General features: G+C 47.4%; 1 protein-coding gene across 1 annotated transcript in view; it reads left to right on the top strand.

Moving 5' to 3' along the window:
* Window positions 1-14,892, top strand: part of LOC149341442 (fibrillin-1-like) — a 100,671-nt gene that overhangs the window by 44,943 nt on the left and 40,836 nt on the right. Inside the window, exons 17-35 of the mRNA XM_089543549.1 lie at window positions 16-141; window positions 1,924-2,052; window positions 2,582-2,725; window positions 3,464-3,517; window positions 3,980-4,108; window positions 4,689-4,835; window positions 5,402-5,485; window positions 5,563-5,688; window positions 7,495-7,620; window positions 8,069-8,194; window positions 9,320-9,445; window positions 9,935-10,057; window positions 11,049-11,174; window positions 11,871-11,996; window positions 12,571-12,693; window positions 13,592-13,714; window positions 14,003-14,128; window positions 14,470-14,595; window positions 14,722-14,844. Coding sequence (XP_089399675.1) covers window positions 16-141; window positions 1,924-2,052; window positions 2,582-2,725; window positions 3,464-3,517; window positions 3,980-4,108; window positions 4,689-4,835; window positions 5,402-5,485; window positions 5,563-5,688; window positions 7,495-7,620; window positions 8,069-8,194; window positions 9,320-9,445; window positions 9,935-10,057; window positions 11,049-11,174; window positions 11,871-11,996; window positions 12,571-12,693; window positions 13,592-13,714; window positions 14,003-14,128; window positions 14,470-14,595; window positions 14,722-14,844 — 2,313 coding nt within the window. The remainder of the gene's footprint in view (window positions 1-15; window positions 142-1,923; window positions 2,053-2,581; window positions 2,726-3,463; window positions 3,518-3,979; window positions 4,109-4,688; window positions 4,836-5,401; window positions 5,486-5,562; window positions 5,689-7,494; window positions 7,621-8,068; window positions 8,195-9,319; window positions 9,446-9,934; window positions 10,058-11,048; window positions 11,175-11,870; window positions 11,997-12,570; window positions 12,694-13,591; window positions 13,715-14,002; window positions 14,129-14,469; window positions 14,596-14,721; window positions 14,845-14,892) is intronic.

Below are 14,892 nucleotides of genomic sequence, written 5' to 3'. Positions count from 1 at the left end.
CTCCTCTCCTCGCAGACATCAACGAGTGCAAAGTGAACCTTCTCCTCTGCGAGAACGGTCTCTGCCGAAACACACCAGGCAGCCACCAGTGCACCTGCCCCACCGGGTACAGGCACAATACGCACACCAGCGCCTGCGAAGGTGAGCGCCTTGGCCACGATCCTCGACGACGAACAGTGCCCAGGCACATAAAATGGCCCAGCATGAGACAGGTTGAGTGAATCGAGCGATACTCGGCCAGTAGAAAGGCCTTCAGGAAAATCAGTAGTACTTTTCCTCCGAGTGCGAAAAGCTGACGACTGTTTCACTTGTGTCAGTCGCGTTGTAAGGCTCTCTGGTGGGAGCAGTAACTAAACATTTGGTCAAAAATGGTCTGGATGTAAGCACGGTCAGTTAAACTCATATGATTTCATCGCAATTTTTTGCCTTCCTGGTGTCAGCGGCTTTGGGAGCTGCGGAATACACAGTTCGATCGTTTTAGAGATCTGTTTTGCCCTCTGTAGAGTCAATGCGATCAGAAATAATTATGCCCCATTTCCTACCCGATTGAACTACTGTAAAGCTTGTTTCACTGCATAGACAAGTTAACTGTGGCGAAGCCTTTCATCCGCGATACGTCGACGTTGAACCCTGAACGGAAGTCGCCGATTTATGCTGTCAGGAATGTAAGCATAGTGGTGAAAGCAGAAAAAGAGACCCAAACCAGAAATATATAGACGAAAGAGAATTTAAAAGAAAAACGCGAAATGAGTGGCAATTTTAGATTGACATTGCTAGACGCTGACTTATACATACATCGGCATTCACCTTTTCCTTTTTACGAACTCCTTACTCTCTGCTCATGGGGCTTAGGAAAACTAAATAAATTCCATGAATTTTCTTCTGTCAGTCAGCAGTTCGTTCAAGTGTCAAGAATACGTTACGCGAGTTACATTAATTTCGCAGCCTCACGTGTAGACGAGATGAAACGGTCAAGTCAGCTCTGAACGGGGTTAAATATTTTTGGTCGAGTATTCACACTGATTCCAGATAAGTTCAAAGTTGACATCAAGCTCGTGTAATGCACTGATTGATGAAATCATGATGTTTTAAAGGAAGAAGTTACAAAAGCGACAAAATGCCTCTAGTAGATTAAAGCTAAAGCTCAAAACAAGGTGTGACATATAGGTGTGTTATGGGTGACATATACCTCAGTATTTCAATATTTTGGTGTGAAATTACCTGATATATTAAACAAAGCAGGCAGTTTTCTTTTTCTTTTTGACTTGAGCTAAACGTACGCCTCAACCGGTGTCTACAAGTACGAATTAGTGAATTCAGAGATCTCCATTAGTGAATGAAATCGTTTGATGATAACATTACTAGCACTCAAGCCCTATCCTCTTTCGCGTCACAGATGGAGTGTTTGATGTACGCACAGTCTAATGAATGCACTGCGAACTCTTCATAAGATTATCACAACACTGTCATGTATGCGATGTTGAATGCATTGTGAAGATAGTTCGGCCGTTGTTGATTATGTGTTTCGATATATCTTTTCGCCACGGCCAATTCGTCTCTTTTTGCCCCTACTTTTAGATCACATGTGTTGCCCTTGAAGAACATGTATATGTTTATATTATTCATTGTTTGCGGTCTACTAATTGCCCCTGCTATGGTCTTGCAATAAAATCGGCAGCATTTTAAATAAAAAATGAATTGGAAATAAAGTACTTTTTACACCCCTCCATCTTGGGGGAAAATTTAGCGTATAGTATGCCCAAAATAAAAAAATAGAATCAGCAGCATCTTACGGATAATCAGCGTAATTTCAAATTACAGTGGTTGCCGTGAAGAGTTTAAACTACCTGCTTTTTAAACCTTCTGCTCGCTCTAAGCCGAGGTGCATGCACACAGCAAAGTTTACGGTTACGTCATTCACAGACGTGGACGAGTGCCTGAGTTCTGGCAAGGACGTCTGCGTGGGCGGAACGTGCGTCAACACTCCTGGCAGCTATCGGTGCGAATGTCCGGCCGGCACCACGCTGGACGCGTCCAGGCACGTCTGCATCGGTGAGAATGGCCGCACGCATCGTTGACAGTGAGGCCTACGTTTCCTGCCCGTATAGAGGAAAAACATACCTTTCTTTTCGCCGATTAAGGGGGAATAACGAAGACGTTTACAATTTCGGTCAAAATAACCCACACTTGTTTGTTGGGCAGGCTTTTGCAACAAAGGCTATGAGGGGAAATTAATCACGTGTGAACGATACCGCCGACGGGGCCGGCATTGGCGCTTATGTTGTGATCTACACCGCTAGCCGGAGCATTTAAATTCAAACTTTTATATTGTTTAAAGTAATAGCCCCGAAGATGTCCCGCCTCGCGTCCTACTACGAGGCGTTCGGTGATGATTTTGAAAGCACAGTGCTAAGGTTGAGCATTTCATTTGGTCGAACTTCGTGCGCAGGGGCTTTTAGTTTTCCAACACTTCTTCGGTTTCGTTCCATTTCTCTGAATCGCTGCTATTCTTCCCTGAAATTTGTGTGCACCCTGCTAATGGGTATCTGACCACTGCCCTCTTGTCGCATCACAACCGTAGACAACCGCCGGGGCCTGTGCTGGCTGACGGTGAGGAATGGCCAGTGCGAGAACGACGTGAAGAGGAGCATGCTACGCTCGGAGTGCTGCAACTCGGTCGGCAAGGCATGGGGAAGCCCCTGCCAGCTCTGCACAGCGGACAGGGGTGAGCACACTACGTTGCCAACTATTCAGCCTCAGCACAAGTGGGCATAGTGATGCGAAAAAATTCAGAGCGTTTCGTTAATCAGGATACGTCTCGCTCGTATCGTTTATGCATTTTCTCTGCAGCCTTCACGCTGTTTTTCTCTCTAAATTTGCGCTATATACCTCCCCGTGGCAATTTAATTAATTTTAGCACATTTATCTTGATTATTACAGACATTTCTTCATTCTTGCATGTGGCTTCTATGCTGTTCCATGTAATGGGAGCATTATTTAGTTTTTCACTCCGAACTGTTATGTCTGTGGCATAAAATATAGTAAAGGTAGTTTTTCAGAAGTAGTAAGTTTAAGTTTTAATCAGTGGAATATAAATTCAAACTCTGTCTTGTATTGTGAAAACGGCTGATTAAAAGTTAGAAGCTTGTAGCAAGATATACAGAGACTCTTCTCGGGCCATAGACATAGACCAAACGTTAAAAGGCGGCAGGAGAAGGTGGAGCTTGTGAAAAATTGTTACAAGAAAGCTATTTCTGCCCGCGTGTCCTTAAATGACGTTAATGCATTTCTCATCACTTTCGCGGTGAAATAACATAAACGCACGTTTCGTAGCCTTTCTTCACAATGTAAGCCTGCACCTCATTAAGAGAAGCGTCACGTTCTTACAATCTCATCCTGAGTTACCATTGCCCTTCACTGGAAATGACTTGTGAACTAGCGTAAAAACTCGGTTACGTTTCAGATCCGCACAAGTGTCCCCGAGGTCAAGCATCTATCGATGGAATCACCTGCACAGGTGAGTGACAGCAACTTTTGCAGTACACTCACGCGTGAAATTGCGGCGCCTTGTCTCCAATGCTCAAGAGGCCGACGCTGCAGTTCGCATTAAGGCGGTAAGCGCACATATAACTGTTAAGGCAGCAAACAACGTCTGCTAAGACGCTTTTTTTTATTCTAAACCTGCAGAGATTACCTCGCTTTCCAAACCTGTCATTATTTACTCCCGTGCAACTCGCGCCCGCCTGTCTCTATCCAAAATTTTTGTGCTTTTATCAATGACATGAATTACCTAAATATTTAGTTCGCGAAAGTTCTGTTTTGTTCTCGTTTCCCCCCTTTCTCTCTATCTTGTTCTCTCTATATCTATTCATTTTAGAGTCGTTCCTAACAAAGGATCGCCTACCAATTTTTTGTGAAAGGTAGCGAACTCTATATCAGTCGCTTGCTGCTGGAATGAACGGTCCGTTTTCGCGCGCAGACATCAATGAATGCGAGCTGTACCCGGGAATCTGCCGCGGCGGCGGCCTCTGCGTCAACACTCTGGGCTCGTACCAGTGCAACTGTCCGCCTGGCCTCACCCTGGACTCTGCGGGGACACGGTGCGTCGGTACGTCTCCGTTGAATCTCTCCGCTTTTGTTTCATTTTTTTCTAATTATTGGGCTTAATGGCCCGATTTGAAATCTCTGTCTCTCTCTCTTTCAAAGACAAGCTCAAATGTGCTTTGTTAGTTGCCGTGAATGTCAGTCAAAGCAGCGGATGCCTTCAATAGGCAATAACAGCCTTTGCTGAGCTCCCTGCTTATGACGCAAATGGTGTACTCTTTTCACCGCGTACACACGCTTATAGTACATTACTTTGCTTGCCATGACATCGAGAAACAGAATTGTCATGGCCGAATTCAATGCACGCAAGGCTTCGTTTCATTGACATACTAATATGTTTTACTCTCAATCCTCTAGGTCTTCCAGGTAAGGTCTTTCGACATATCTCATTCATTCTGTGACCGAGGAAAGGCAATTTTATTTTCTCAACAGTGCGAGGTGTCATTGGTGAGGAAACTGTGTTTTAATTATTTTTACCGAAACCCAAATCTGGCTGATACAAAGAAAGAAAAGACAGAGTAGCCGACAACAGGAGTGAAAAACGAACCGCGTTCATTGTGCGTTTCCCGCTGAACCCTATGCAGACTTGCGCGAGGAAATCTGCTACGCCTCGTTCAAGGATGGTCGCTGCTCTCGCGGTATGTACGGACTCTTTTCGAAAGCCATCTGCTGCTGCACCCTGGGCAAGGCCTGGGGACACACCTGCGAGGCCTGCCCCCGACCCGGAACTGGTGAGCCGGCCTTAGGCCGCGATATACACCTTAGTTCTACGTTCCCGCTTGAAACGAGGAGCACGATATCGAAAATATTGAGCGATCCACTATTGCAGGAGCAGTATAGCTCGAGTTGGTGTCGATATTTCAACGTGCCGCTTAACTTGTACGCATTGCACAACTCAAATTTTTGACAATAAACTCTATACTGTTTATGGTCAACGTTAACATTAGTTGCCATTGGCAATAAGCAAAGCCGCTTCTAAAGGCTTTTTCTGTGACAGCAATGAACAGTCATTTTTTTTCCCCAAGAATAGTTTCACACTAACTACCGATTGACGGCACTGAGGGTGTCAGTTTTCAAAATAAACTGTTCTTTTACTGTCGCGAACTTCATTATTTATAATTACCAGGAATACTTCCAGCAATACAAGTTAACACACCCAGCAGCCATGAAAACAGCTGGGAGGATTGTGAAGATGAATGAAAACAAGATTATTCAGCATATCTCGCCGAATACATTTTACAACAGCGTTGTATTTACAGTGGCGCGTCGATTTCCATTGACCTCACTTCTTTTGCAGAGGCCCACCGAGAGCTGTGTCCCAAGGGGCCTGGCTACGGCCCCTCGGGGAGGGACATTGGCATCACCGACATCGCGTTCATTGGTACGATTCAGGAGCCAAGACGCCAACTGAGGCCTTGCGTCGGCTATGCTGTCATAACGGTGGTTCGGTCCTTGCAGATGTTAACGAGTGCGCCTACTTTCCTGAACTGTGCCAGAACGGTCGCTGCCAGAACACTATCGGTGGCTTCACGTGCGTCTGCAACCAAGGGTTCGCCCTCGACCAGGAGGGCATCAATTGCACAGGTCAGTGGTGCCATCTGCCGACACTGCGCACTAAACGCAAAATGCCGCATAGCATTCGGCGAGCTGGACCACATCTGGTAAAGCCAGCGAGTGGCCCTTTTTAAGATAACGTCTTGAAACACACGTTTTTTTGCAAGCCACCATTTTCATAAGCCGCGTTAATGAAGCTGGCTTAGCACTTGTTACGCACTGCCGTTCTGTGCTTGATAGCTGTTTTTTATTATTGTTACGCGCACGGTAACGGATACGAGCATAACTGTATCTATCTCAGGAGTTCTCGGGAGGTGAATTGCAAAGCATGATTAGTGAGTTAGACAGGCAGATCAGAACGGTGGATCTAAAAATTAATACGCAGAAACCATAAAGTGATGTTCAACAGTCTCGGAAGGAAACAGCGGTTTACACTTGGTAGCGAGGTGCTGGACGTAGTAAGCGAATACGTCTACTTAGGGCAGGTAGTGACTGCTGATCAGGATCATGAGGGGGCATTAACTGGAATAATAAGAATGGAGTGGAGTGCATTTTGCAGGTAGTGACTGCTGATCCGGATCATGAGGGGGCATTAACTGGAATAATAAGAATGGAGTGGAGTGCATTTTGCAGGTTCTCTCAGATCATTAACGGCAGTTTACCAATATCCCCCAAGAGAAAAGTATATAATAGCAGCATCTTATTGGTACTCACCTATGGGGAATGAGCGCATGGGGTGGAGAGCATATGGCAGGTTCTCTCAGATCATGAACGGTAGCTTACCAATATCCCTGAAGAGAAAAGTATACAACAGCTGTATCCTACCGGTACTCACCTATGGGGCAGAAACGTGGAGGCTAACAAAGTGGGTTCAGCTCAAGTTAAGAACAACGCAGCGAGCTATGGAAAGGAAAATGGTAGGTGTAACGTTAAGAGATTGGAAGAGGGCGGAGTGGGTGAGGGAACAAACGCGGGTTAATGACATCTTAGTTGAAATCAAGAGGAAGAAATGGGCTTGGGCAGGGCATGTAATGCGAAGGCAAGATAACCGCTGGTCCTTAAGGGTAACGGAGTGGATTCCAAGAGAAAGCAAACGTAGCAGGGGACGGCAGAAAGTTAGGTGGGCGGATGATATTAAGAAGTTTGCGGCGATACAGTGGCGCCAACTGCCAAAAGACAGGGTTAATTGGAGAGACATGGGAGAGGCCTTTGCCCTGCAGTGGGTGTAGTCAGGCTGATGATGATGATGATGATGATGGGGAAGAAACGTGGAGGATAATGAAAAGGGTTCAACTTAAGGAGAATGCAACGAGCTGTGGAAAGGAAAATGATACATGTAACGTTAAGAGACAGGAAGAGTGAAGAGTGGGTCAGGAAACAAATGCGGTCTGATGACATACTAGTCGAAATCAAGGATGAGAAATCGGCTTGAGTAGGGCATTTAATGCGAAAGTAAAATAACCGTTGGTACTTAAGAATAACGGACTGGATTCCCAGAGAAAGCAAGCGTAGCAGGGGGCGGCAGAAAGTGAGGTCGCCGGATGAGATTAAGTTCACGGGGATAAAACAGGGCAGGGATAATTGGAGAGATATGCGAGAGGCCTTTGTCCTGCAGTGGACGTAGTCAAGCTGATCATCACAATGATGATGATACTGTTGGTATTATGATGATGGCGATGACTGTGCGTACGGCATCGAAGTTTCATGCCTGTTGACCTCAGCTCCCCCATGGCTAGTTCCTTAGGTGGACCTAATGTACACTGTGGTCACTTTAAGCTTCTGTACATCAAGAATGAATTATTGTATAATTTGATTCGTTCTGGTTTTATTGCGAAGACATCGACGAGTGCAGCATCACCCACGAGATCTGCGGCAACGGCACGTGCAAGAACACAGCCGGGTCCTTCCTCTGCGAGTGCAACGACGGCTTTGAAAGCTTCATGAAAATGCAGGCGTGCCGCGGTAAGTGCTTCGCTTTGAACAATAAGCATTTCCGCTAAACGCTATCACAAACCCTAAAGAAATGAAGTGCCGTGAAACATAATCAGTTCATGCTGCCACTCTCTTCGAAATAAAAAAAAGAGGCAGAAAGCAACGACAATGAGCAGTTAATCTCCTCGCAACAATATGATTGTCGAAGAGCAACTTTGCACATCACCAGCGTTTTTCACTGCGTAAGTCGTTTACCATGTTTCTTTTCTCATAGGCTTTGCTTCGTTTAGGCATCCAGACAGGCCGGCATACGGCCGAAGTAGCCAGCAGCATTCTGCACGCATTTTCAGGCTTATGAGTTCATGCAGCTGCTTGCAAAGTGCCCTAAAAGATGCGAGTCGAATCAAGGTCCAAACGGCGCACTCTCGTGAGGAATTTAGGTTAAGACAGTCAGGCGCTGTTACCGTTTTCTGCGCAGACGTGGACGAGTGTTCGCGCAACCGGGGCCTCTGCAGGGGCGGCACTTGCGTGAACACGCCCGGCTCCTTCCACTGCGTCTGCCCCGACGGCCACGAGCTGACGCCCAACGGGAAGGCTTGCAAAGGTACGTCAACGCATTCTCATTGCCCTCAACGTAACTCACGAAGACCGCTTTGACAGTACCTTACATAAGAACTATTGGTTTGCTGCTCAAAAGCTCGTGCCCCTTATAGGCCCTCGTGTTCTTAGTCCAGTCTCAGTTCGCCTGCACATTACACCTCTGAGCTTGTGTTCGCCTCTCTTAAGCTGTCCGGACAAAGCGCCTGAGCGGGACCCCTCAGCCTTGTATACAAGGATCTTTCCTCTTCGTTCTTGCCTCTAGTAACCATTTGGCATGGCTGGCCATTACTTCTTTTAATGTCCGATTCGCTCTGTTTTCTTTTAGTACCCAGGCAGCTCAGGTTACCAAATAAGGTGCAGATATTATCGACCTGAAAAACTTGGATTCCACTTATCGTCAACTCGAGGCAATACGCAAAGCATAAGAGAACGCAGAACGCGATTATCCGCTGATCGGCGAACGAGTGCATAACCCTCTAACTGGAAGTAGAGTCCTTCGGATGGATTTCTTTCATCCGTAATAAAGGAGCTAATTACTCATTGGCATCCACCCAAGCGCGGCCATACGGCTACAAATTAAAGCTATACAGCTTGCACAGGAACTTCGTAATTAAAACATTTGCCCTAAACATTTGACCACCATTTCTTTCATCCGCGGAAAGGGCCGCAATTTTGATGCAAGGAGAAACGCTTCTCTGAACAGCCTCTGAGTTTCATGCTTTTTTTTATGTTGAACTGTTTAGGGATTGTTCTCCGACAGGGGCAGCAAGATTGTGGTATGTGAGCTAATGTACCTGAAGCTATATTCCCTAATCTAAGAACCTCAGTGACTGGTCTTGTGTGTTTTATGCCACCAAGTCTGAATGTTCAAGTTGCATGCCAGCGATGATATGATGGTTGGTTTGGTTTGGTTTATGAGGTTTAACGTCCCAAAGCAACTAAGGCTTTGAGGGACACCGTAGCGGAGGGCTCCGGATAATTTAGACCACCTAGGGTTCGTTAACATGCACTGACATCGCGCAGTACACGAGCCTCTAGTATTTCGCCTATATCGAAATACAACCGGGATCGAACCCACGTCTTCCGGGTCAAGCGATGATATGATGCCTCTGTAAACGCATGAACCAAGACATCGACGAGTGCAGCCGGACGAGTGGGATCTGCTCCAACGGAGTCTGCGAGAACATGATGGGCGCCTACCAGTGCATCTGCAACCATGGCTACAAGCAAACCTCGCTCCAATCCAGCTGCGAAGGTGCACCTACTAGAACAGTGCTTTCCTTGAACACAGATGTCGCGTAATCAAACACCGCTTCCTAAATCCCAAATGCACTGATAGAAAAGAATGACCTAACGAGCGTTCAGACTTGTGCAAGAGAGTTAATATAAACTTCATCGTCACGTACGTTATTGTATTGGCTATACTGCTAAAAAGTCAATGTTATCAACGCGCTTAAATAACCGTCAAGCCATCATTATCAGCCGTTTGGTTGGAATCATCAGCTTTCCAGATAACGTAATTATTCGTGCTGGACAAGGAACATTTTCTGAAGCTTGTCTGATTAATGGCAAAGTACTGTGCGATAGTGATGATGAGCAGGGTCTGTTCATTGGCTAGGGTGCGAACTGAACATGTTGCTATCTCTATAGTCGCGGCTATATAACCGCGAGCCGTACACATGTAGGCCTGGTAGTTTCGGTAAAGGCCTGCGGCTTACCGTTTCTTTTTGTTTGCGCGTTACAGATATCGACGAGTGCGCGATCAACCGGGGCAACTGCAAGTCGCACTGCATCAACACCCCTGGTAGCTACTTGTGCTCCTGCCAGCCAGGATTCGAACTGTTGCCGGACGGCGTCAGCTGCACAGGTCAGTGTGCTCCACACCAGCCGTACAGTCGCCAAAGCGAAGCGCACAGCAGTGACGTGAACGACATGACTGGAAAAAGCTGGCTGGGGTTTAACCCGGCTGAACCCGGTTTACAGAGCGGAAGCTGGATTAAGCATGACCAGACAAGGTTTGCTGCGGTTTAACTTTATTTCATATCAACTGACTTGGTTCTTGCTTGATTAAAGCGAAGACTTGATCATAAGAATCATCAGATTCAATCAGCTGTCTGCGGTACAAAGCCGAAACACTGGTTCCAGAGCACGACTCCTCCAAGGCTATCTGCGAACGCCAAAGCTTCGCGCTTTTTATTATCTCATCAGATGAACGGCGAGTCACGTGGTACAGCGCAACTGCGAATTGAGCGTTGAATCACATCGTTCAATGCAGTTAAGAAGGCGAGCTAACGCCGCCGGCTTCGCGCGTCGCAGCTGCGCCGAGGCGTGGCCAGTCACGTGGTATGACGTCACAGCCGCATCCCCACTCCGCCGCTTGGAGGTCATTCTTCGGAGCGACATGACCGCGAGGTTTTGCATGTGAAGAGTAGAGCTTCCGCTCTAAAATGCACGCTTACGTTGGCGGGAAGTTTTCCGCTTACATGGATATTTGTTGGTGACTAAAATATTGTCCTCAAACTGCGCTCTTCTGTCTTGAAAAGACGGCGTTATCCTGTCGGATACTTTTATGCACTCGTGACGGCCATGTTTAAAGGGCCTGCGCGAGTTCTGATTTGTCATACTACACAGGGTGGACATCCTGGCAGCCGAATCAAACAAGGCCTTTTGCTTAACGGTCACCTTCAGTCATCAACGGCGATATTTATCCTGTCCATGCCGGCGTACTTTGTGAGAGCGCAGATTACTCGGGCATCCCAACGTATCTGTTACCCCAGCTTGCACTCGCAGCCCTGAATGAGCGCCATTCGCGCTCGCGTTGCATTGTCGTAATCCGTGTACGCCGTCCCTACTCGCAGACATCGACGAGTGTGCCCGAGGCCTGGACTCGTGCAGCGGCGGCAGGTGCCGCAACACGCAGGGCGGCTACACCTGCACCTGCACGGACGGACTGCTGACGGCGCCCGACGGAAAGGGATGCATCGGTGAGGGAACCGTTTCCTCCACGATGACGAAGGCAAGAGCGCACACGGTTGCTTACATGCAAGAGCATCAGCATCCATATCCAATACTGGTGAACCGGCGCTCCGCTAGCAGGCTTGAGTGCCAAGCAATATAGTGGTGATATGTACGAGAGAAAAAAGAAGCAAGTAAATTTGGGGAAATAAATCCCTCATCCCGGGCTGCTACATAGCGTCACAAGCACCCGGAGACAACAGCATATGGCGTCATCTGGTGCTGCCAGTGCATACACTACTTTCGGCACCTAACTTGTAGCATTTTCTGATAGACTACACCCGCCATCCCGCACAAATGAGTTTCCTCTCCTACACATTCTTCTGTAGCTACCAAACTGCTGCTGTGACTCTCCAATGGCGTCTACTCAAAATAGAGTGCCATTGCGCGTGAAAACGGGCAGCAAAAAAAGGTTGACCGAAGAACTTTGTTAAGCTCCCTGCATCACGTTCTCTCTTCAGGACGTTAACTCCAGTGAGGAAGGTGTTGATCGCATGCTTTCTAGCCAGATGCGCATGATCGTATGAAGATGCATTTGGGATGACACGGATTAGCATCTGGCATCAAAAAGAGCAACTTGAGACCGTGGTTTCATTTCCATTTATTTGTGGAGTAACAAAATCGTTCCCAAATTTACAGCAAAACTTTTCTCCTCTTTCCTAAAGACTACGATGAATGCGAAAGAAATCCGAACCTTTGCCAGTACGGAAGGTGCGAGAACACTGTGGGATCCTACGTGTGCCGTTGCCAGCCGGGCTACTCCGTCAAGGAGGGGCACATGCACTGCACAGGTGAGCACGCAACCTTTTCTCTTTTTTTTTTAAAGCCATTTGCAAGGAAACAGCTTCGAGACCCTTTACGCACCTTCTATGCGTTCTACATGCTGTCTTGTCTTGTCCCATGGAAATTAGCAACAGGTTCGGAAGAACGCAGTCTGTAACAGCACTTCTTTCACGAGCAGAATAACCGCCATGTGCTATTCGCAGAAAAATTGCTAGGCACTGTTACACATATATCATAATAAATTAAACTTCTTCTCCAGCTTGTATTTGCGGCCATCCTGGAGACTGTAATCTCGTACTAATCATCCATTTGCAGTTGTGTCCTACATGCCAAGAGCAGACGTCTATAAATTTTCGTTTTTGCCAAAAGCAGGTACAGAATTGAATAGCGTTGACCGACAAGTATTTGATAAAGCTAGTTCACTAGAAACTTTTGAAAAAGAGTTGGCACTTTGTTGTATTGGTCGAATGTCCACCTTTAACAGCCGGGGAGGGCTAACAGTATTTGAAAACAAATAAGCACAATTTAATAATTCATTGATATCACTGAGATTCACGCCGCAACCTCACTTTCACTTTCTAGATGACAACGAATGCACCAGCGGCGAGAACGACTGCAGCGAGTTCGCCGACTGCATCAACACCGATGGCTCGTACCAGTGCGCCTGTCGCGACGGTTTTCAAGGAGACGGCATTACGTGCAGAGGTGCCGGTCTTTTTCAACGCTTTTGCACGCTCGGCTTCATTTGCTCTGCCCCCTTTTTTTTTCTTCTTTCTATTCCTCGCTTCGCTTTTCCTTTTTGTCTAACAAACTGAAGAAGGCAACATTTCGAACTAATTCTTCCTAGCGAAGCACGTCTTGTAATGACCTTTGTGTGGTACCTTTTCTTACGTCTTGATTGCTAAGTCCCAGCGATGCTGCATTAGACGCGCAATTCTCAAGTAACAGCATTGGTAAACAGGACCACGCAGTGTGCAAACAATGTTAAACGTATGTACAAAACGTGTTTTCAGGACAGTGTTTGCAGGTGAGCTAGTTTCTGCGAGGTCATGCAAAAAAGACGCGGAGACGGTATGTTCTTAGTCTCGTCCCAGCGGCTTTCCTGGCAACGCATCCACATTAAATCAATTTTTATTTCTCGTGAAAACGAATTCCGTGATGTTTTTTTTTTTTACCATATCATTTATAGTCACATCAAAATGAAGCCTAAGATTTCTAGTGCGCCCGAAATGTGTTCCAAGCAGGCACTTGCGTAACAGTTTCGATACGCTATAGCATGTCTTCGTTCCAGCTAAACACTTTTTGCTCCCGAGGCCGTAAATTGCGAAACACCCGCTCTGCACGTGAACAAACATCAGCCTTCTCCTGCGGTCACATCGTCAGTGTGAAGATGTACAAGGGGCCCTCTAGGGCGCATAACTGCACCGTAGTTCTGTTGTTTCTCCCCCGCGCCTTGTGCAGCCCCCTAACCCCTGTGCTGCAGTTTCTTGCTTACCCCGCCCTTTCTCGTTGTCTTCTTCTTCATGTTTGAAACGCCCGCCTCTGTGGTCGCGACCGCATGCAGTCTCCGGCTTTCAAATAATTTCGCACGCCGTCTCCGCAGATGTCAACGAGTGCCTCAGGGAGAACGGAGGTTGTGACACCGATGCCACGTGCATAAACACCGATGGCTCCTTCAAGTGCGTCTGCGACAGCGGGTTCACCGGCAACGGCTTCCGATGCCAAGGTCAGTGCGCAGACCTAATTATGCACCGTGTTCTATATAAACTAAATATATGCGTAGATAGTTGCGCATGCGCAATACGACGCCGCTTGCAGTGGAACCAATGACAGCGCGGATGTAATGTACTAGACGCCATGTGTGTGTCGATGCAATGGTTCTATGACGTGACGCTACGTCACGCGCAGTTACAAAATGGCAAGTATCTGGATGACGCTGTCTCTAGCGTCATCTTATTTGAGCGGTCATGTGCGCCAGCCACTAAGCTGCTTTTCCACGACGCTCGCTTCGCAGACCTCGACGAGTGCAGCAGCACGACGTCACTGTGCGAGAACGGCCAGTGCATCAACCACGCGGGCAGCTACCGTTGCGAGTGCGCCATGGGATTTGCTCCTGAGGACAACGAAAGAGCGTGTGTTGGTAAGAGGCCGCTTGGAAGCGCTGCGATCTTGATTGCGTGCACAAATCCTCTTTGTATTTAGTAATGACTGTCTTATTCCATGTCTCTTGCTTTGAGGGTGCACAGAATTGGTTCCCTTTTTATTGCTTGCCAGTTGACTTTAAGCCGCAGACATTGTTGCGGTTAGATTTCACAGACGCTGGGCACTGTGGTTTTCTTTAGAACGTAAATAGAAACGTTCGCTTGTTCACTTTGAGGCACGTTTCATTTTGTGCACGTCGCTCTTATTCGTATTTTTTATTGGCTGCCATTAAGTGAAGACTGGCAGCTCACCGTGCTCTGCTCCTTTCTGCCCCTGCAGATATCGACGAGTGTACGGCGTTCGACAACATATGCGTTTTTGGCGAATGTGAGAACGTGTTTGGCATGTTCCGCTGCATCTGCCACCCTGGTTACCAGCTAGACTCGACGGGCGGCAACTGTACCGGTAAGAGAACTGTGTGCTTTCTATTCTCCGCGCTGCAGCCTGTATTTCACAGTTTACAGCGGGGTAAAAATTAAAGGAAGAAACGAAAGCGGTTTGCATGCTGTTTGTCGTTTTTTTCCCCTCCAGACATCGACGAGTGCACCAGCCTAGAGTCGTGCCTGCACGGCCGCTGCGTCAACACGCCAGGCTCGTACATCTGCCAGTGTCCTCCCAACTATAGCCTCACGCCCAGCAAAACTGGCTGCGTCGGTGAGTCAGCGACAGTTTCATTAGTCATGGCAAATCGCTGTCCTCACA

The sequence above is a fragment of the Amblyomma mixtum genome, chromosome 5 (assembly GCF_055824585.1).
Source record: "Amblyomma mixtum isolate Tamu chromosome 5, ASM5582458v1, whole genome shotgun sequence".
In the NCBI taxonomy this organism is placed as follows: domain Eukaryota; kingdom Metazoa; phylum Arthropoda; class Arachnida; order Ixodida; family Ixodidae; genus Amblyomma; species Amblyomma mixtum.
The sequence above is the reverse complement of the archived record's forward strand: the minus strand, read 5'-3'. Positions and strand labels throughout refer to the sequence as shown.